Source organism: Lissotriton vulgaris, chromosome 4_1 (assembly GCF_964263255.1).
Source record: "Lissotriton vulgaris chromosome 4_1, aLisVul1.2, whole genome shotgun sequence".
Classification (NCBI taxonomy): domain Eukaryota; kingdom Metazoa; phylum Chordata; class Amphibia; order Caudata; family Salamandridae; genus Lissotriton; species Lissotriton vulgaris.
Window position 1 is genome coordinate 498,546,740 of NC_141691.1, and position 23,224 is coordinate 498,569,963.

General features: G+C 44.2%; 1 protein-coding gene across 2 annotated transcripts in view; it reads right to left on the reverse strand.

Moving 5' to 3' along the window:
• Positions 1-23,224, reverse strand: part of NUP62CL (nucleoporin 62 C-terminal like) — a 325,577-nt gene that overhangs the window by 64,987 nt on the left and 237,366 nt on the right. For both annotated transcript variants that reach the window (XM_086964653.1, XM_086964652.1), the window contains one exon: positions 22,378-22,495. In XM_086964653.1, coding sequence (XP_086820779.1) covers positions 22,378-22,495 — 118 coding nt within the window. The remainder of the gene's footprint in view (positions 1-22,377; positions 22,496-23,224) is intronic.

Here is a 23,224-nt window from a genome sequence, read left to right on the forward strand (position 1 = left end):
TTGGCCTTCAGACTATTCCGCTGGAACCAGCTGAAGACCCTGTCCAGGCAGTCCCGAATTCTCTCCCCATCAAATGTCTGATCTTTTTCACATGTGAAGAGGAGTTGCGTGTCATCGGCGTAGGACACGATCTGGGCTCCGTAAGCCTCAACCGCAGCCGCCAGGGGGGACATAAAGATGTTGAACAATGTCGGGCTCAACACAGAACCCTGTGGAACCCCAACTCCCAATGGCGGCATCTCGGCGGAGCTCTGGGAAACCCAGACCGTCTGGCGGCGGCCCTCCAGAAAAGATGTAAACCATCTGAGCACCGTCCCCCTTAGGCCGATGTCGTAGAGCCTGGCGAGAAGCGCCTCATGGGGGACGGTGTCGAAAGCCGCCGACAGGTCCAACATGACTAGCATGGCCTTGCCACCCACATCCAAGGTCTCCCTGATGATCTCAGAGTCCTCCACCAACGCCGTTTCCGTACTAAAATTCGGACGGAAACCGGACTGGGATGGATGGAGCAGATTGTTGGACTCTAGGAAGTTCGACAAGACGCCATGAACATGTTTCTCAGTGATCTTAGCCAAAGCCGGGAGAAGTGAAATTGGCCTATAATTGGTCAAGACCTCGGCATCAAGACCAGGCTTTTTCAGGAGGGGGATCACCATCGCCCTTTTCCAGGTGCGTGGGACACTCCCCTCCCTCAAGGAGGCATTGAGGATCGGGTTGACCAGGGGATTCACCACTGCCGCCATCCCAGCCAAAAATTTAGCGGGGCAGGGGTCAAGTGGGGAGCCAGATTTAAGACTGGCTAACAGAGTCTGGGACATATCACTGGAGACAGGTGGAAAGTCCTCCAGGATAGCCATAGGCATGGCCGATGTTCCAAGTCCTGCCCCGAGATCACAGCAACCCTCCACCGTGCTCTCCGAGAAGGAGGCCTTAATTGCCTTAATCTTGTCGGTGAAAAAGGTGGCAAGATCACGCGCCCACGCATCAGGTGATACAGGCGGGGGTGAATAAGAAGTGGGAGACGTGAACTCCTTCACAATCGTGAAGATCTCCTTACAGGAGTTCGCCGACGCCTCAATCCTCCTTGTGTTTTAAGCAGTAGCGTCGCCGGTCCTGAGGAATGCAGTAGACACCACTTGGGTCCTTAAATCTGCAGAAACATGTCGACCAGTTGAGAATACACTAGTAGCTATTAGTTAAAACTACTAGATTTGCACTACTTTTGTATTGACTTAGAAGCAGCGAGGTGTTTATTAAAGTTCTTTTCCTCCTGTCTATCTAATTTTAATAACACTTTTTTTGTTTATTATCACACCTTTTTCACATGCACTGCTTTACAATAGTCTCCTGTTGCCCTAACTACTTGGCTATAAATCACTGGGTCACATTTCAGTCTACCACTAAAAAAACAACCATTGTAGACTATCTTCCATCATGGTATGGTGGAACCCATATGATGAAAAGGGCGGTACAGGTCGAATACTGATGGGTATTTTCTTCAAACTTGAATGAAGTACCCCCGTTGATTCTAGTTCCGTTAGTTTACACCACATGGTTTGTGGGCACAGTCTGTCAGTTGCATAGTTAGTCACTCCTTATTGCCTTGACCCACCGCTATCATGTATTCCTGGGGGCTATAGCAGTGTGTGGTCAATAAATATTCCCTTGGACCCTCCAATCCCTGTTGTGTTCAGGGTCTTGAGGTACAACATGTGTCAAAGGGGTAGAAACAAGTAACCTCTGATACCATTGTTGAAAAATAACTGTGCATTAAAAGGACCAGCTCTGTGGCAGCAAATCAGTGATAGGGGACAGTGGGAAGAGGCACTTGTAGATACCACTGCAACCACAAACGAGAACTTGTCAGGATGCCCGGTCAATGAGTGATTAATGTGAAGAAACTGTGCGTCACACCCAAGGACTGAAACTAAAGTTAGGAAAGAGGGACAACAGAAACGTAATAACAAGCGCATTCTTTGACATGTCAGTGGCAAGTGCTTAACTTAATGACTATTGTGCATAATGACAAATCCTTAATGATATGAAACTATGCAGTGGTCCTATCTGTAACCCAGAAGGCGCTAGAACATATGTCCTTGGTTTTCCTTATATTAACTGCTTTGCCTTTCATGCATGGAAATAAAGACTCCCAGCTCTTTAAAACTAATAGCTGAGTGGATACTGACCTTATTGTGTACGATTACTCTAGTTACATACTGTATCCGACTTCCAAACCCATGACTGTGCCTCATTTATTTGGGAGTAACTTGTTTTGGCGATTTGAGTGTAATAGAACCTGCGATCCTTGTACAACAATGAAAGATGGCACTACTCACACCCAACATTACCCTATGACCGAGAATAAGAGTTGCACAAAATAAATGAATAAAAACATTATCACAAATGATGACAGCTTCCAGCGTACACTACACATTGTGAGGTGTGCCTTTCTAGTTCTAATAGTCAGTGTTACCATCCAACTAAGAGTAATCAGTTGATCGACAAGGGAAGGATAAACAGCTGGGTTTACACAATCTGATGGAATGTGAATTAAGTAAACCTAAATCTCTACAGAAAATGCATTAAAACGTTAGACTACATGATCTGGGAAAAACCCAGATAGGCCGAAAATGAGCAGTTTACATATTTCAATCCCAACATGTGAACGATTGAAGCTGTTTATTCATGAAATATACTGTAAAAAACAGAAAACTTTGGTGATCTCAGCTTTCCCACAGGACCAATATAGTGTGATCTTAGGCAAATATTTCAATGAGCCACATTTTACTTCATTATCACAAATGAGAGCTTAGTGATTGCGCTGTACCAAAATGTATTGTATTTTCAAGTGTAATATGATGCTCTATGTATAATAGGAATCCCGGCCAGGCATTGGGTGTACATGATAACTGACAAGCCTCTTAGTTTACTAATTGAATTGTTGTTAAGGGGGAGTGCTTGAATGTATTCAAAGAGCGCATGTTTAAAACTAGCATTTTTAATAAAAGTCACTGAATGCAATGCGAGAAACTGATTTACTATGGTGAAACGCATCGGCATGTTAAAAAAACAAGACACTTTTTGCAAGATTTACATTGCACCGAATTTTCATTGGAATTATACAGTTGTTACTACCCCTGGCTAAGAGTTGAATGGCTTTAGAGATTCACAGAGAATAAATATGCGTGCATAGACTTTTGTCTAAAGGCTGCCTGAATTCCAGGGTAAGATGGACTGCTCAAGTAGTATCCTCGGTCACTGCTGGGTTAGCCAGTGAGATGAAAGGCACATTCAAACCTGCGTGCTTTGTTGGACTTTGTGTCTATGTAACCTTCATTTTTAGTCTCCTGTTTTTCTTTGTAATTTTTTTTGTGTTTCTACTGTACTCTTGTAACGTAACTGTCTCTATTGTACAGCACTCTGACACCTTCCGTCAATGTCAGCGCTTTATAAAAATGCACTCACAAAAAAAATACTTGCCAAGGATTTACTGACCAGGGTCATTACAAAGGTAGAAAGGCAGCCGTCTCTTCATAGTCAGTATTATTTTATTTTAATCGGCTATCTAAAAAGAAAGAAATGTGCTTCGAGACTGGCAGATATTTTATTTTGTTTATGGCTGCTAGGCGTTTTCCCGTCCTGCGCTGAAGAACCAAAATGACCATTATTCATGACGAGCTGGCCTTGTCATCCGCGCAGGGCAGGTAAGCGCCATGACGAGCCCAGCTCGTCATTAGCTTCGAAGTGGTTAAAATGATACTCTCTGGTAAGGTGTTCTGTGATCTCACACATAGGCTGAGTGATTCAGTTTTCATGAAAATGATTGACCATCGCACACTGGAGAATGCGCAGCAGCTTAAGTACCTAAAACAAATCCCAAATTGCAACATCATACAACACATCTCACCCACATCCATGCAGATGCAGAAGAAGCTGTGATAAAAAAGCAGGAATTATACTTTTGCGTCATCTGAGGCCTTACCCAACCGGTTTGAGCATAAATCACATCTATTTTAATTACATTTACACTTTAAAAAAAAAAACATTACCAATTGGTACGTTGCTTAGCCAAATATATGTTACCTAAATTGCTTACTCAATATATTTAAAATTAAAGTGATATTTTTGTGTCCCCAAACTTACCACCATGTCTCACCACTAAGTATTTATATGTAAATTAAATCACTTTTAGTTTCATTGATTTAAATTAATGGAACCTTGTTCTAAACGTAAAGGTAACCCTAAATCGTACCATAAAAAATTAAAATTTTCATTTAAATAAAAAAATGCATTAATTTAATTGAAATACATGAAATGTTATTGCATTTATACGGTCTACGGAACCCTTGATCTAATGATATCGTAGGCAGTGGACCCTCGTAGGCACTTGACACAGAGCCCGTTGCAGTAATGTGCACACCGATATACACCTTCTTCCCCTCAAATAGAGACCAAATGTAACTGTCTGGTGTTGAAGGACTAAAGTCTCCCTTTAATAGCAGCTCAATGCAGAGCCCTTCTTCTGCACTAATATCTGCCAGTAGCTTTTCTGCTATATATTCCTCCCTGGGGATTCCTCGAACCTTCTCTTTGCTGCTCTGGAAAAGGATCATACATCAGTGAGCGGTCAGGCAGGCGTTAGCGAGTCGCAGCAGTTACCCTCTCAGAGACAGGTGACCATTTATTGACTTGGAAATGCATCTTTCTATGGCCTCAGTGCGCAGCCTCCATTGCCTATGCTGTTCCTTGTCCATTACACACTCGAATGTTAAAGGGGGTGGTGGGAGGATTACCGCTATTCATCCTAAGGTATTTTCAGGTGCCAAATGGCACCAGTAAATATATATTTATTACCAGTTCCTTAACCTTTTTCGTTAACCTCAAATGAAGGCAGGAATATTTTCTCACATCTAGATTAGGTTAGCAGCAACACTTCTTTTACCTCCTGTGATTACAATTTGCACTTCAAAAAATTAAGGCAACAAGTCACTCTAAAAATGTGGAACAAGGCACGTTGGAATGGATGCCTGCTTGTACCCCGTGGAGACCGTACAATGTGTGCTGACACGGGAGCACCCTAGTTGGTCCAAGTCTGTGCCCCGGGGGCACTGTAAAGTGCACGCTCCATCGGAGGGAAGGAATGCTGGATGACACGCTAAATCATCCTGTCTCTGCAGCGCTGACCCTACAGCATTCAGAGCAGCTGTGGGGGGTCCTGATGATCAAATAAAAGGAATGCAATGGCTAAACATGAAAGCACGCTCAAGATGGCAAGGTAGGAAGAGCAGTGAAACAAATAGTGCACGATACCTAACCCAAATAGACTGGAGGGAAGTACTACATGTAATAGGGCCAGTAGCCATGGGATGGAACCAAACACCCAAAGGAAGGACACATACATTATATGCACCAATGAAAAGCCAGGTTTTCAGAAGGGCACATAAAAGAACAAATCAAAAACTATTGAACTTGCTCAAATCCCACACAGTAGTTACAGCATGTCTCGAAGAGACAGCACATGCGCTGCCTAGTCGGGACCTAAAAAAAATAAAAATGAAAAAACCTGAAAAAGAAAAAAGCATGCTAGTCATCGAGTGTTCTTGTGAAGCTATGAATGGTAAACAGAGTACACTGTTCTAAGAGGGAAAAAAGAGGTGGGAGTGAGGGAAAGGCTCTTTTGAAGTGGGCTGTATTGTTAATCTGAGCTCCCACCGAGAAGCTGTGTGTAAAGCACAAGGCGCACAAGGAGGAACTGCAATGGAGAGAAGGGTGAACGAGCAGCGACAACAAGCTGGTAGGAGAGAAGATGACTTTGTACAGGGCTTGAAAAATCTAAAATATTTTACTAGACCTGCAGGTCTAGTAACTTACAAAATCTACTCGACCCAACTGTAATCCGCTTGACCTCAGTCTCTAAAAGCTGAGCAAATGTGACAAGTTAACAAGATTTAAAGGCATTTTTATTGCTCATTCATTTTGCGAGCAATAAAGATGACTTTAAATCTTGCTATCTTGTCACATGTGCTCTGCTTTCAGAGACAGAGGTCAAAAGTCAGTTTGTCTTCCTACTCGCCAGAAAAGGTGAGTAGGACTAAAAAAAAGCTTGTCCTAGTTAAAAAGGTCTCACAAATGCAAGCAGGCAAATGGATTTTTCAAGCCCAGCTGCAGATGCACTCGCATAGAGTGCTCAATAGGGAAAGTAAAACAAGTTTTTTTTTTTTTTACATCTTCAGAGTGGTGGTCAGTGAAAGGACACTGCCCAGTAGCCAGGAAGCGGTACTTGGGCAACTCCATGTCACAGTATGGCCAGGCAAGCAAAGCAGGAACTGACGAGGTGCTGACCGTTCAGAAGCGTGTTAGAGCGATTTAGGAATAAACTAAATGTAAGTTCAGGTTTTACGCCCTTTTTAAGATTTGTTTTTGCTTTAATACAAGCGATTTTGCTAGTACAGTATAAGCAATGTGCTGGCAAATCGATAAAAGGTTCGACAAAACATTGAAAAAGACCGTAAAAGAAAGTGACTGAGGGGTAGCTTCGTTCAGATCTGCCCGGATTTGCACGGAAAAAAAAAAGAACAGATGCCAGGGAGCTAGAGTGGCACCTATATAAGCACCACACGTCACAACCGGTGTGGGCGATTCAGACAACAGCACGCAGAGACGATTTACACCACTTACAGGCTCATAGGAACACTGCTCACAAAAACATTTCTGGGGATAATTCAAAGAGAAGGAATCTGAAGCTAGAAGTCTATATTAGATAATAAAAAGTAAAAAAAAAAATCCATATTTCTATCACTATCCTATGATAGAAGAAATATTGAGAATAATGTGCTGGCATCATAAGAAGGACCTTTAAAGGCATTTATACATTCATTGGGCTTAAATAAACCAACTTTGCTAAATGAAATTCAAATAAAGAAATTCCTATGTCCAATTACAGTCTTCAGAATCCTTGAGGAGGTACATCTGGAAAAAAGCCTTGGAAATACAACAGGCAGCTTGGGCTATGGTTATTCATCTATGCTTTACAGCACCCCAATGCATGGCTAAATAAAAAAAAAAACGATTGCGTAATTCTGTAGGTGCACACACAGACAAAATGAAGTGGACACTTGTTTTTACGCACAAAAGAGTTGTTTTTTAAAAGTGGTTAGGCTGAAAGCAATATGGTGCGGGTAAAACAATTTGGGGTGGACAAGAGCGGGTAGACGCAGAAGCTACACGAGGTGGCCGGTGGAGGCTGAGGCAACACAGAGCACTGCGTGGTAGGGGGAGCAAATGGGCGAGAGGGAGAGCAGCATGGAATGTGGTGGGGAAAATCATACAGGAAGGGGGGAGGAGAGAGAGAGAGAGAGAGAGAGAGAGAGAGATATGTGCATGGAAAGCACACATGGGCTACTGTATCATGGATGAGTAAGAGGTAGAAACAAAGGGACGACAGAGCAGAGACGGGAAGAGAATCGCACAGGGAGACAATAGGAAAACACTTGCATTCTTGAGAGTACTGCTGTAGTAGTAGTGGTGCCTGAAAAAGCAAGCAGTGTAAGGACACATGCTAACAAATAAGAAGCAAGCAAATAAAAGTGATAATGAAGCCAGCCAGTGGCAAGAAAAGAGCAGGTTCTAAGCCCATTGTAAACTAACAATATATCAAAAACTGACTGCAAGACCTAAAAAGCCTCTGCCACACTAAAACACAGAACAGTTTATCCATACAAACCGGGAACAATTTCTAAAGATTTGTACGGTATACAAGTATATAAAATGTTGTGTTAAGAACATCATATGTGTTTATAACTCAAAGGTATGTCTAAGTTGTCTTAATACCACAATGTAACATATTCAACTTATAAATATGGGGTTATCCTTCCCACTAAGGCTCTTTCACACACAAAACAACCAGCATAAAACTGAGAAAGTCATGGTGAAATGCCGAGTGAGATTTTTACAAGTGTTGGATGGAAGGTCTCACAGATGGCTCAGGGAAGAATGCACTGATGCATTATTTTGTTTCGGAAGCTATGATATATATTTTATTTTTTTACCTCAAGAAATTTGACAACTAAGCAAGCGCCATGTTGGGCCTCCCTATACATGTACATATTCCCTACAGCGTTGCACATAAAGTGCCCACCTTTGAGAGAGTAGACATTGGTCTCGATCTACCCAAGTTCTAAGAGTCCAGCATGATGGATTTATAGTGAAAGGACAGGCCTTTTCACCAGTCTCCTTTAGGGTAAGTTGCCGGTCATGACTGTTAGATTTCGGGGTCTCTACTTGGCACAGGTAGGTACTTGTGACAAATAGGGACCATTGTCTCTAGTCAGGGTAAGGGGGATACACTCTTTAGATAACCCCTGCTCACCCCGTTGGTAGCTTGGCTCGACCAGACAGGCTTATCAAAGGCAATGTGTAAAGTATTTGTACCAACACTCACAGTAACACAGTAAAAACACCACAATTGGACTCCACACCAGTTTAGTCAAATCGAATATCTTTATCTAAACTACACAAGACCAAAACAACAAAAATCCAACATGCACAGTTCAAGAATATGATTTTCAAAGAGTTCTAGGGTTTGCGTTAAAATAATCCAAAGTTGCGTCACGTTTAGCCCAAAGTACCTGTAGATGCGACAAAGTTCCAAAATGAAGCTGCAGCGTGGAAAAACAAGCGATGTGTCACTCTTGAGACCCTGGGGAGGCGATGAGACAGCCCTGCTGGACGCAGCGGACGTGTTGCGACGAATCCGGTCTGTATGGGGAGGGATGCGATACCTTGTATGGATTCCAGTGCGCAGGTTCCGTAGGAAGCGTCTCGCAAAGGCACAATGCGACTATCTTCGAGACGGTGACGATCTCAGGTGCGGCGCGATGCACGGCGCAGCGTTGATCTTCTCCTCTTGCAGCCCCTCGATGCGATGGCTCTGCGACTATGTTCGCAGCGACGTGATGCGGTCCGCAAGCAAGCGGTGCAGAAATCTCACCCAGCGACGACAGGCTCTGCCACGATGTTTGCAGCGACAGTAATCTTCCTGCACCGGGCCGATGCGTTCCGCAAGCGAAGGATGCGTCGGCTCTTGCAGCGGCAAGAGGCGCTGCGACGATCTCGATCTTCGCGGCGGCGGGAATTTCCTCGCACTGTCGGGGATGCGCTCCGCAAGCGAGCGATGTGTGAAAATTTGCAGATTGTCTTTATTTCTCCTTGTCCAGCTTCCCAAACAGCAGGCCACACTTCCAGAGGCCCCTCAGTCGGACTCAGCACTCTAGGAAGGGCAGAACTCTCTCAGCAGAGTTCAGGGGGGAAGCTGAAGTCCTTTTGTTCCTGGGACTACTTAACAGGAGGTCAGCTCTGTTCAGGCCCTTGGAGATCTTCAAGCAAGGGGACTAAGCACCAACAAAGTCCTTCCCCTCTCCTTGGCAGCAAAGCAACTGCAGGTCAGCCCACAAACACACAGAAGGACAGTCCTTCCTCTTCAGTCTAACAGCTTTCTCCTTGGCAGACTTTCCTTCTTGATTACAGTATGGTCTAATTTTCTGCAGTCTATGGTCCTGTACTTATACCCCTAAAAGTCTTTGTTCTCTTAGTGCAGGAGGGCTCTTAGCCCGGTCTGAACCAGTTCTGGGTGTTCCTTGAGCACTTTGTTTCCCTGGCTTCTCCTTTCCTTTCAGAGAGAGGGGAAGGGCCACCAGCCGCCCAGCAGGAGGTAGAGCAAGCATTGTGGAAGGTAGGCACAGCCATATTCAGGCCCAGGTGCTATCCCCTCCCACCACTCTAGATGCAGATGGAGCTATTGAGCCCAGGGATGGCCCACTCAGCCTCTGGGAGCCACCCAGCCCCTGTCACTCACAAACCAGGCAGTTAATTCACAAACAGGCCAAGGCACACAGAAAGGTCAGACATGAAAACAGCCACTTTCTAAAAGGGCTGTTTTCAAACACAGGATTTAGAAACCATCTTTCCTAACAGATGTGTTATTAAATTCTGAGTTCAGGGATACCGGACTTATGTCCCATCTTGTTCCTATGGGAAGATATGCAGGTAACCACTATACACAGCATTCCCCATTATAGCCTATGGGCAAGATAGCCTTACATTAGTGAAAACGAAAATGGCTGTAATTAACTACCAGAGCATGTCACCCACACTAGTACATGCTCTACCTTTCACATACACTGCACCCTGCCCAGGGGGGTACCTTGGGCCTTCCATAGGGGCGTCCAATGAGTACAGAAAGGGAAGGTTTAGGCCTGGTCAGTGGGGACACTGGCCAGGTTGACATGGCAGTCCACAGACTGCACATAGGCACTGCCGTGGCAAGCCTGAGACACCATTTTAGGGCTTCTCATGTGGGTGGGACAATCAGTGCTGCAGGCCCACTAGTAGCAATTGAATCACCTGGCCTGGCACACAGTTCACTTTACTAGGGACTTCCTGGTAATACAAATATGCTAATCGTGGATAACCAATCACAATTACAATTTACTCAGGGAGCACTTGCACTTTGACACTGATCAGCAGTGACAAAGTGTCCAAAGCATCTAAACCATTAAAAACGAAATCCAGCACAGCGTCAAAAATACAGGAGGTAGAGGCAAAAAGACAGGGGAAACCATGCCAAAGATGCCAGATCTAACAACTGTCAGTCTTCCTTAAATAGGGACATAACTTACATCTGTGTGAGTTAGGAGTAAAAGGGACTCGCATACTGAGTGCATCGTACAGGAACAGGGTGAAGCACAGCTGGATCACCTCATGATAAGCAGTGCTAAACCTGCTGAAAGATGGAAGGCACTCTACAGAAAGGAGCCTGTTTCGAAGTAGATCAACAACCCAGCTTTCTGAAAGCCTTAGTAGGTGGAAGGTATGAGATCTGCATCACTCAAGGACAGGTCACCCAGCTGCTGTGGAGGAGGAAGATGAAGTTTGTGAGGTCAAGGGGAAGTGATTTTTGGGGAGATGTCTTCTGTTCCAGACACAGCCATTACCTGAAAGACTGCCTTAATCTCATCCCTAGGCCTCAAGTAGTTGAAGCAGTAACTAGGTGAGGCTTCGCCGATTCCAACATCGTAAAGAGTGTTAAAATCCATTACACAGTTGCAGATTCACCATCATCTGAAACCCCAGTGGGATCTACCACCTCTCACGCTGGGAACGTCCAGCCGCAACCAGTGGTTTTTGAGGTACGACACTTTTTCCTGACAATTGATCAAAAGCTCTGAGGTAATCTTTGGTCCTCTTAAATTGTGTACTTTGCTAGGCTGTGTCGTCCACGACACTGGACATTTGTCCCTACACTACAAACTTCCATTTTTTTAAGTCCAAGCAGCACTGCCAAGACAGGGCTAACTCTTTCAGCCATTTTGGCAGAAGGGCATTGGTTCAGGCATGAGTGAATTGAAGTGGTGTGCAATCCCTCAATTCAATGGACCTCCTGTATAATTTTACCCTGAATAGTATCAACTGGAGCAGGTAGCCCCTGAACTTTATCTAATGAGGACTGAGCTTGTGTAATCCACTTTTACCTGCTGGGTCCTTATCATCTGGAGCAGCAACTACTCATCTCCTTCTTTGTCAACATGCACACAAAAGCCATTATCACAACGTGACCAAGATTTCCTACAGCCAATGGATGCAACAGGGTCAAACTAATCGCCCTAGATTTGAACAGAACAGAGGGAGAGCAATTCCATATCGAGATATCCAAAGTCTTTAACGGATTAATACACCTCAAGATGCCCACAAACCTGAAACATCGACCAGAGACTTCATGGTGGTTCAATAAAAAAAAAAAAAGAATAGAAAGACAACTGCGGACAGAAATGAAGCTGCCGCCCAACTACTGCTGGACCTAACTGAGACTAAATGAACGTAGCATGCACAGACCCATCCATGGATCTCCTCCTACTTCTCATCACAGATCACCTTATAACCCTCATTTTTATCTGTTACTTTCCATACAGATTCTTGTTGGCTACAAGACATGTAATTAATGCCACACCACTAATACAACTACTCATGATGGGGCACAGATCATTTTGAAGCTGGAAACTCAAACAACGTAAGAGTACTCAGGCCTAGGCCACTGCCTACCAGTGGTAGTCCAGTGGATGCAGATGAGCCACCTAAAACTTAGCTCATCCAAAACAGAGATCCTAAACTGGAGAGAATGTAAGAACGACTAGCTCACAACTATCACTCACCCCCCAGGTAAACAAAATGACAGAGTCTACATCATGTGAACTCTGTCACGTTTTCCCACATATAGGCTTTGTGCCAATAGTTTTGGTCCACCTAAAATATGTAAACAGACATCTGCTTAGAAACACCTCTCCTCATACTGGAAAGACTTCATGAAATCCAAAATGCAGTAGCCAGTTATGAATGTGTGACAGTATCATCCAACTCTCCGACCAGGGTATTGAATGCCCAGAATCAGGCGGTCCTCTTATCAACCCAGTCCATATTTTCCACAGGACCATCTATAGCACTGGTCCATCCTTCATGCACATAAAACTCCAAACGAAACTTGCATAAGAGAACCCACTGTTCTGCAATGGCATTGCTATGGAATATACAGGCATTCAAGAAGTCATATCGGTTGAGTCTCCTGCTCCAGACAGACAGAAAAACTACAAAGCTTTCTTGCAGCAAGGACAAGGAAAGCCCAAGGCTAACTGGAAATCAGGAAAGCGGTATAGACGTAGGTCTTACTGAAATGATGATGAATGATCATATTTGCTCAAAAAACAGTCTTCCACGCAAGAATGGTAGTTATAACTATGTTTGTAGCATTCTCCAATTTCCCTTCGCTCCAGCCTTATGGTGCTGCTGAAGTTGTGTAGCTCCAATTACGAAAAGACAAAACTTCTGCTCATTATGTAGAGCATCAAAACTCTTTAACAAAGGCCACACAAGCAAATTATACTTGCATATCACACCATTTCAACTATTCACTATTTATGCTTAAGCATTCTGTTCCCCTTGTCAGACCTATCTGATTTATCAATTGGTATTAACTCTTCAAACAATTTTCAAATATACAACACAGATACGAAATTTCAGGAACAAGTGACTTTCATTTAGATTATAATTTATCATCCAAATTATATTTTCTCTTTTTTGTCTACATCTATCTAGTTCTTCTCTAGTTTTTTTGAATAAAAACGATTTGAACAGATATTTTTACCAATAACATGTGAAAAAAATAAAGAACCGCAAAAATATTTTTTACAATTTCATAGGCTATTATTTTACTGACCCGCATGAAATGAATAACTTAATTAGAATCAAAATCATACTCTCATTCACCTTTCTCACCATTCACACTTATCAAACATACGAGCTCTCATACTGTGCAAGTGTGAAAAGACAACAACATCTGAGACAAACACCTATTACAATCAACTCTTAGTTCTGCGTCTCTGCTTTCAGAAGGCATCAGTCCATCTTCCTAATGTGTCATCTGTCTTGACATGATTCTCAGATGTGTGTACTTACGCGCCTACGCACGTTTCAGTGAAAGCAAGATATAAATACCTTCATCAAGGCCGACAAACAAACACTTCCGTTTTAAAAAACCTGGGGGTTCGTGATATATTTCTTCTAAGGTTAAATAGCTCTATCTTGTATCTCTGGATCGGGATATCGCCATTTTGTATCAGCACATAGAGAATTGGGTTCTAATCTTTTAATCTTTTTATTTCAGGATTGCCAAATCAGTTGATGTTATTTCTACATCTCAGGGTCGAGATGTTGCCAAGTTGGATCAGTCCTATAAGAACTGAGATCAAATGTGTTCTTCTGTTAACTCCTGATGTTATATAAGTAATATGGTTCAAAGTAGATCTATTTTTAAGTTTTAGGGTTGTGTGCTTGAAGTTCCTATATCTTATTTCCTATTAGTCGTATTGGCTATGTAGTTGCTACTTTGTTCTATAATTCTCCAGTCTACAAATCCCATTTAGCAGTTTTCACAGCCTCCTACTGCCGAACAAGTACAAGCGGGGACAACCTTCAAGCACACAACCCTAAAACTTAAAAGGAATATGCTACTTACCAGTATGCATCTGTTCTTGGCATGTAGGGCTGCTGACATTCATATCTGTGCATAGATCGCCGCCTAGTGTTGGGTCCGGATGATTGCACATTGTTGTCCTGGAAGAGTCTTCGAAGTATCACGAGATAGGTGGCTCCTCCCCCGGACTACAGTGCGCATGGGCATCCTCTCCGTCCTCAGATTGTTTTTCGCCATTGTGGCAGAGATGGAGTATGATACAGTAAGTGATGTCCATGCTACAGAATAATTCTGAGCGCTACAGCTGCGACAGGCATCAGGGAGGAGGGAGGGCGATATGAATGTCAGCAGCCCTACATGCCAAGAACAGATGCATACTGGTAAGTAGCATATTCCGTTTGAGGTATGTGGGCTGCTGAATTCATATCTGTGCATAGAATGTATAGCAGTTTCCCTCCTAGCGATGGTTGCCTGTGCCAGCTGCAGCAGCCTGAAAAAGAGTCTTGAGTACAGCCTGTCCTACAGCTATTTGCTGTTTGGAGTGCACATCTACGCAGTAGTGTTTGGTAAATGTATGTATTGTAGTCCATGTGGCTGCTCTACATATGTCTTCTAGAGGAATGTTTCCCAGGAAAGCCATGGATGCCCCTAACTTGCGTGTGGAATGCGCCATTGGGGAACTGTTAATGTGCGTTTAGCTTTCTGATAACAAATTTGAATGCACTCAACAATCCATCTGGCTATACCGGATTCGGAAATGGGGTTGCCTTTGTGCTGTGGTGAAAAGGCAACAACCAGTTGCTTAGCTTTCCTGAAAGGTTTAGTTCTGTCTATATAGTACAGGAGAGCTCTTAACATCCAGGGTATGTAAAGCTCTTTCTGCCACTGATTCTGGATTTGGGAAGAACACTGGCAGTTGAATAGTCTGATTGATGTGAAACTGGGAGATCACTTTTGGCATAAATTTAAGGTTTGTGCGCAGCACCACCCTATTTGCGTGAATTTGTATGAATGGCTCCTGAATAGTAAGGGCCTGTAGTTCACCAACTCTCCTGAGTGAGGTAATCGCCACTAAGAAAGCCACCTTCCACGTTAGGAATTGAATCTCACACGAGTGTAGGGGTTCGAAAGGTGGGCTCATTAGTCTGGTTAGAACCACGTTGAGGTTCCAGACAGGTGAAGGTGGGTGTCTGGGAGGAATCACTCATTTGAGTCCTTCCATAAAAGCTTTAATAGCAGGAACTCTGAAGAGTGAAAGGTGTTGCCTGTTCTGAAGATAAGCTGCCACTGCAGCCAAATGTATGTGTATGGAGCTGTAGGCTAGATTGCATCTATGTAAATGTAACAGGTAACATATGATGTTTTGAGTGGATGCATCTAGCGGATTTCTTTAGCGGATTTATGTCGTTATTGGTACAATAGATGACAAATCGCTTCCTAGCATGCTCTGGTTGTAGGTCTTCTTGCCTCCTTGATAATATCCATACAGTCAGGAGGCAGGTTAAGGTAACCAAACTATGACCTCAGGAGCCAGATCGCAAGGTTCAACTGTTGAGGATCTGGGTGCTGAATGTCTCCACGGCCCTGCGTTAAAAGACTGGGAGTTAGGCGCAGCCTTTGATGAGGCACCACAGAAAGTTCTAGGAACGTGGTGTACCATGGTTGCCTCGCCCACGTTGGAGCAACTAGGATGAGTGTCATGGAGTGTTGTCGCAGTTTGCGTGCCACTAGTGGTATGAGCAGAGCTGGGGGAAAAGCGTACGCAAACCTGCCTGACCAGTTCATCCATATCGCATTTCCCTGAGACTGTGGATGTGGAAACCTGGCGGCGAAGTTTTGGCATTTTGCGTTTTCCCTTGTGGTGAACAGGTCTATCTCTGGGTGACCCCACTGCTGGAAGTACGGGTGCAGCACCGAGGGATGTATCTCCCACTCGTGCATCTGGTGGCTGTGTCTGCTGAGCAGATCCGCCATCTGGTTGTCCTTGCCTGGGAGGTGTTCCGCCATGAGGAAAATGTTCCTTTGAATGGCCCACTTCCACATGCTTTGCGCTAGGTGTGACAACTGAGGAGAGTGTGTCCCTCCCTGCTTCTGTATGTAGTACATGGCAGTCTTGTTGTCCGTCCGGATCAACACAACTTTGTTGCACGAATGCACATTGAACGCTTTCATTGCCATGAAGATTGCCATCAGTTCCAAAAGCTTGATATGCATCTTCCTTTGCTGTGTCGTCCACAGCCCCTGCACTGTGCAATGGAGGACATGCGCTCCCCAGCCCAGGAGAGATGCGTCCGTCGTCAGCACTATTTATGGCACAGGCTCCTGGAACGGTCGTCCCCTGCAGAGGTTTTGTGGGTTCCACCAATGCAGAGAGTCATATGCTCGACCGGTCACCAACACTAGGTCTTTCAATTGTTCTTGAGCCTGGTTCCACTGCCGTGCTAAGCACTCCTGAAGCGGACGCATGTGTAGTCTCGCGTGAGGGACTATGAATATGCAGGAGGCCATCATGCCTATCAACTGCATAAACACCCTCGCTGGGAGCGAGTGTTGGGGGTCTGAATTTCTGAATTAGTAATTGAATGCTGTTGATTCTTGCTGAGTTTGGCTGTGCCCTTGCTACCAGAGTGTCTATTGTTGCTCCCAGGTACTGTTGTACGTGGGCGGGTTGGAGACGGGACTTTGGGTAGTTCAATGAGGATCCGAGGCTGTGGAGGAGGTGAAAAGTTTGAGACATGTGGCTGGCGCATTGCTGGACCGACTTTGCCTGGATAAGCCAGTCGTCCAGATATGGATAGACGTGGACATGGTTTCTTCTTAAGTGCGCTGCTACTGTTGCCAGACACTTGATAAACACCCTGGGGGCTGTTGTAACCCCGAAAGGTAGCACCTTGAACTGGTAATGTTGATTTTGTAAGGTAAACCTGAGATACTTCCTGTGTGCAGGATGTATTGGTATGTGGAAGTATGCGTCCTTTAGGTCTAGCGTTGCCAGGAAGTGTCCCCGAGTGAGCAACGGTAGAACCTGTTGTAAGGTGAGCATGTGAAAATGTTCTGACAAGATGTAGTGGTTCAGGGGCCTGAGGTCCAGTATTGGCCTGAGAGACCCGTCCTTTTTGGGTATTAAGAAGTACAGCAGGTATACCCCTGTGCCTTGTTCTTGTACTGGGACGAGTTCTATGGCCCCCTTTTGTAGCATGCTGACAACCCCTTGATGCAATAAGTCTATGTGCTCTGAGGACATAGGACGGTGTCTTGGGGGTATGTTGGGTGGAGTGGAAGTGAGCTCTAAACAATAGCCAAACTGAATAAGTTGCCTCACCCACCTGTCTGTGGTGATGCTCTCCAAGACTGGCAGGATCTGTTGTAATCTCCCCCCGACCGGTGTTACATGGTCCGGGGGCAGTGACAAGACGTCACTGTTTATTATTGGCGGAGGACCTGGTGTTGTTGTTCCCCCGTCCTCTGCCTTTGCTGCTGTTTCCACAGTATCCACCTCTATTGTTTTTATTACAGGTGGTTTGCGTGCTCCCCTTATTGTATGCACTTTGTTGTGATGCCTGGCCTCGCGTGGCTCCTCTGTTACTGGAGCGACGAAAGGAACCACCCCTGAACTGTTGGGATTGCAGGGCACCCATAGACTTGGCTGTCTCGGTGTATTTTTTTAATCTTTTCTAAGATCGTGTCCACATCAGGACCAAATAAAAAAAATCAGGGTTCACAAGCTGATTTAGTAATGTGGTCTGAATTTCAGGTTTGAATCCAGAGATTCTCAACCAATCGTGTCTCCTGAGCATGACACTTGTGTTGATGGCCCTGGCTGCAGTGTCTGCTGTGTCTAGCGTGCATTTGATGGATGCGTTTGTTATGAGCTTCCCTTCCTGGATGAGCATTTCTGCACCTTCTTTATAGGCCTCTGGCAAATGTTGAAGCAGTTGCTCTAAAGTGTCATAATGCGCCCTATCGTATCTGGCTAATAGGGCCTGTGTATTGGAAATTCTCCAGATATTAGCTGCTTGAGCAGCCACCCTTTTCCCTGAAGCCTCCAATACTTTTGATTCTTTGTCTGGAGGAGGAGCATCACCCGTAGTTTGTGACTTTGCCCGCTTCCGTGCATTTGAGACCACCAGCGAGTCCAATGGCAACTGTCCCCTAATATATGTAGGGTCCACAGGCGCCGGTCTGTATTTCCTCTCAATCCTGGGCTTGATAACCCTTGCTCTGGTGCTTTCTTTGAAGATGTCCCCAGCGTGCTTAAGGACACCTTTAAGCATTGGTAGAGCTTTAACAGATTTCTCAGAGGTGGAGAAAGTGTCGAATAGGAAGTCCTCCTCAACTGGGACAGCGTGCATGTCCACATCATGATTTAGCGCTGCCCTTTCAATTAACGCGTTGAACGCAGCCGTATCTTCCGTCGGGGAAGTTTTAACAGGATAAGAGGGAGTATCCGGAATAGTCTGTGACTCCCCCTGGTCAGCAGGGTCCGTCCATGCCCGAGTCTGGTCATCCTGATCCGTGTCCACAGGGTAATGATATTATTCATAATCGTCGTACCCCATATCCTCAATAGTGGGTGTTGGAGAGTATGCAGAAGTGTCCTGGCCATGGTACCTTATAGGTTCAAAAAGGACAGGCGACGTAGAAGAATCCCTTTTTTTCTTGAGTGGGATTTTGTATGATTCCAGAGGATGTTCTGACCTTATCTTCCTTTGATAGATAGTAAGTCTACCAGATTCGGAGTCGATATGAAGCTTTGACTGGTCATCATACGAGGGCTCCTGATACAAAACATCCTCCTCCAGAGGATGTGTCCTTTTTCCCAACGACACCTTGGTCGTTTCTACCAAAGTCTTCGGATCGAGCGCCTTAGGGCGCGCAGTCGGGGGGGCAGACCAAATTTTATCGGCGGCACATTGTCTTTAGATAGACTGACCTTCTTTGGGGCCGGCGTCGATTGTGCCCCGACCGATTTTGCCTTGTCGCCAGTAAGTTTATGTCCTTGCGTCGACATCGGCGCTTGTGGCGCGGGAGGCGCGCTTTTTTGTTTCGGCTCGACGCGGTCCTTCGAGGCGCTTTTGGATTTTGACTCGAGCCTTTGACGAGCTGGGGCCTGTCGACCAGATGCTTCGGATCGAGAAGCTTCCGAGACTCGAGTCCTTTGTTTGTGTCGCTGTCCGTCGACGTTGGCTTCATAGGCTCGACGTGCTTGGATTTGATGGTGGACTTTAGCGCACCGATCTTCGGCTCGACACTCTTCACCTTTGACCCCGCAGGGTCGTCGACACCTCTTTTGTTCGTCAACTCCGATGTAGTGGAGCTCTTCGACCCGAAGACTGTTTTCAGCAGTTTCGGTTTTGACTCAAGGGCTTTCGGTTTCGTTTTTAGTAACTGGACCGATGGCTCATGTGATGGATTCTTAGCCGGGCCTTGACGCGGGGCTATAGAATGTTCCTGAAGATCTTGGCTAAGGCCTTGTGGCGATGCCTCGACCTGAGCCTTTGGAAGTCTTTGAGTGTCTGTTTCGGGCCCTGCTGGGCCTGGTTCATCGCTTGAGTCGTCGTCAATGGCTTCGATGGGGGATACGTCGTCCCTTACCTTGACGACGTTTTCATCCTCAACGCTCTCCTCGTCGTCTTCATAATAAGTGGAGTCATGCTCCGATCCTGGATCCGACATCTGTTCTGGATCCTCAGTCTTGACGACCTCATCGTCTTCTGCGTTGAAGATATTCACCGGGTCGGGCGCTGGCTTCGACATAGTTTGCCTCGCTGCACGTCTGAATCTAAGCGTCTTCTTTGACCTGAATCGAGCACAAGCTAAACAGCTGTCTTCATTGTGCTCCGGTGATAAGCACTTGTTGCACACCGGGTGTACATCGATGTGCGGGTATTTGGAATTACAAAGGGGGCATTGTTTGAACGGGCTCCGTTCCATCGACGATCGTCACCGGCGTCGAAGGTCACGCGGCTCTCTTCGACGTCCTGCTTAAGAATAACTTGAACAAGATTTCGGCACTGATCGAAACAATGCAGATACCTTTTGGCCTTTAGAAAATTTTCGAACTTGAGTAAAGAAAAGTACATCCGAACCCAATGGCGGAAAAAAACAAACAGAGGATGGAGAGGATGCCTATGCGCACTGTAGTCTGGGGGAGGAGCCACCTATCTCGTGATACTTCGAAGACTCTTCCAGGACAACAATGTGCAATCATCCGGACCCAACACTAGGCGGCGATCTATGCACAGATATGAATTCAGCAGCCCACATGCCTCGAACATAGATCTACTTTGAACCATATTACTTATATAACATCAGGATTTAACAGAAGAACACATTTGATGTTCTCAGTTCTTATATGACTGATCCAACTTGGCAACATCTCGACCCTGAAATGTAGAAATAACATCAACTGATTTGGCAATCCTGAAATAAAAAGATTAAAAGATTAGATCCACGACCTTCGAACCCACTTCTCTATGCGCTGATACAAAACGGCGATATCCCGATCCAGAGATACAAGATAGAGCTATTTAACCTCAGAAGAAATATACCTTGAACCCCCAGGTTTTTTAAAACGGAAGTGTATGTTTGCCGGCCCTGATTAAGGTGTTTACATCTTGCTTTCACCGAAACGCGTGTAGGCCAAGTACACACATCTGAGAATCACGTCAAGACAGATGACACATTAGGAAGATGGACTGATGCCATCTGAAAGCACAGACACAGGACTAAGAGTTGATTTGTAATAGGTCTTTGTCTCAGATGTTCTTGTCTTTTTACACTTGCACAGTATGAGAGCTAGTATGTTTGATAAGTGTGAATGATGAGAAAGGTGAATGAGAGTATGATTTTGATTCTAATTAAGTTATTTATTTAATGCGGGGGTCATTGAAATAATAGCCTATGAAATTGTAAAAAATAGGTTTGCTGTTCTTTTTCACGTTATTGTTAAAAAGTCTTTTCAAATCGTTTTTATAAAAAAAAAAAGAAAATCTAGATAGATGTAGACAAAAAAAATAAAAGAAAATATATTTTGATAATAAAATATAATCTAAATGAAAGTCACTTGTTCCTGAAATTTTGTATCTGTGGTGTATATTTGAAAATTGTTTGAAGAGTTAATACCAATTGATAAATCAGATAGGTCTGACAAGAGGTTTTTTGTATATCTTGTGTTCCTCATCCCCCTACTCTTGGATCTCAAAGAAATAGGGGGTACCTTGGTCTCATAATAAGCATTCTGTTCCACCTCTCTTCTTTGCTTCAGTACACTACACACACACACACACACACACACACACACACACACACACACACACGTCAAACGTAGCTGCCTGTGACACAGTAAGTGCATCAAAGTGGTCATGCAAGACACCAAAACACTTAACACAAAAGCCACATTACAAAACCACACCCCTCCAACAGGCAACATGCTGTGGTGCTGTATGCTATCCATCCCATGAATGCGGTTTGGTACTCATGATCAGTGTACAAACTCTATAAAGAGACCGACAATAAAATATATTCATTAAACAGATCAACAACAGAATTTCAAATCTATGTAGAATGGTTTAATATCCATGTAGATTTCCATATAACCTCAAAAGAATTTTCAGGAAAGGAACTGGGGCCAGATGTAGGTAGCCTAATACCGGTTGGTAACGGCCGAAATAACCAAATTTCGGCCGTTACCGACCGGTATTAGGCTTTTCAGATGTAGGAGGCCAAATTGAAGGATACAGTAATTTACTGAATCGGTAAATTAAGGAAATCGGTAAATTACCAAATTCTTAAAATACCGATTTGGTAAATTACTGAATCCTTATTGTAGGGAGCACTCAACTGAGTGCTTTTCTCATTTCAGGATTCGTTATTTACCACCAACTACAAGTTGGTGATAAATATCGAAAACCGTTAAAAAAGTAATTTTTTGCAATTTTTTACAGTGCCATGTGGCAGACATACATGCCACATGTCCACCGATGCACTATTCAGGGGTGCAACAGGGTGTCAATGTGCCACCCTGCCACCCTTGTAAGTCTTCCCCCTATTACCGATTCGGTATTTACCGAATCTGTAATTCTCATTCATTCCTATGGGCCTCCAGGCCCATAGGAATGAATGGGAATTACCGATTCGGTAAATACTGAATCGGTAATTACCTAATTTTACAGATTCGGTAACATTTACCGTATTTTTTCCTACATAGCATTTACCGATTCTAAAATACTGAATTGGTAAAATTTGGTATTTTAGAATCAGTAAATGTAGATAACCTACATATGGCCCCTGATCCCCAGAATAAATCCCCTTTCCAGTAATTCGATACACTGAGAGGCAATAACACTTTCACTTACCTAGCTACATTTGATATTGTGGTGGTAGTAGTAGCAGCACCAACCGTGCTAGACGTGCCCATCGAGGTTAGTGGTTTAAGGCCCAAAGTGAAGCCAGTACTGGGGAGACCGCTGGTGCCTGTGAGAAAAAATATTAAAATTATTGCACAGTTCTCTCCACTGTATTCTGCATATTTACTTACTACATCCCTCTCCATGCAGATATAACCAAGCCAGGCCCTACGTTCTCTCCTTTGCATGAAGAATCTATGACTTTCCCTTCAACAGCTCCTCTATGACATGCTTTTCATCAAGCAATAAAGCCAAGTGAAACCAATGTGTTTTTTCATCAGCACAGTAGTCTCTGAAATTCCGCCACTAAACCAATCAGGAGTAGGTGACTTACAAGATTTGGGTAAGTGAAGAGCAGTGAAATTGTGCTAGGATTTACTCCGCTTAAACTAAAAAAACAGAAATCAAAATAATATGAAGACGTTTGTTAGTCAAATCCACGTATTCATTGTCATACTTATATTGAAAAACTTTACAACGCAATCTCACTTGTGCTCATAAACATACGTAAAATGTCAGAACGTTACTTCACCAAACGTACTTAAGAAAAATGTTTTAACATAAAAGAATTCAGTTTACAAAAAATTGAAATGTTTGCTTACCCCCAAAAGTGCATTGTACATGTACAGAAAAAAAAACACCTCGCTAGGACCGCAAATAACCCACATATCTCTCCAACCACACTTGAACAATAAATCCTTTCTGTGAAGCCCTTTAAAAAAAAAGTGCAAACCCAATTTCATGTAGGACTACAAGAGAAGCATATCCTATAGATAATGCAAAACTATTGTTTCGC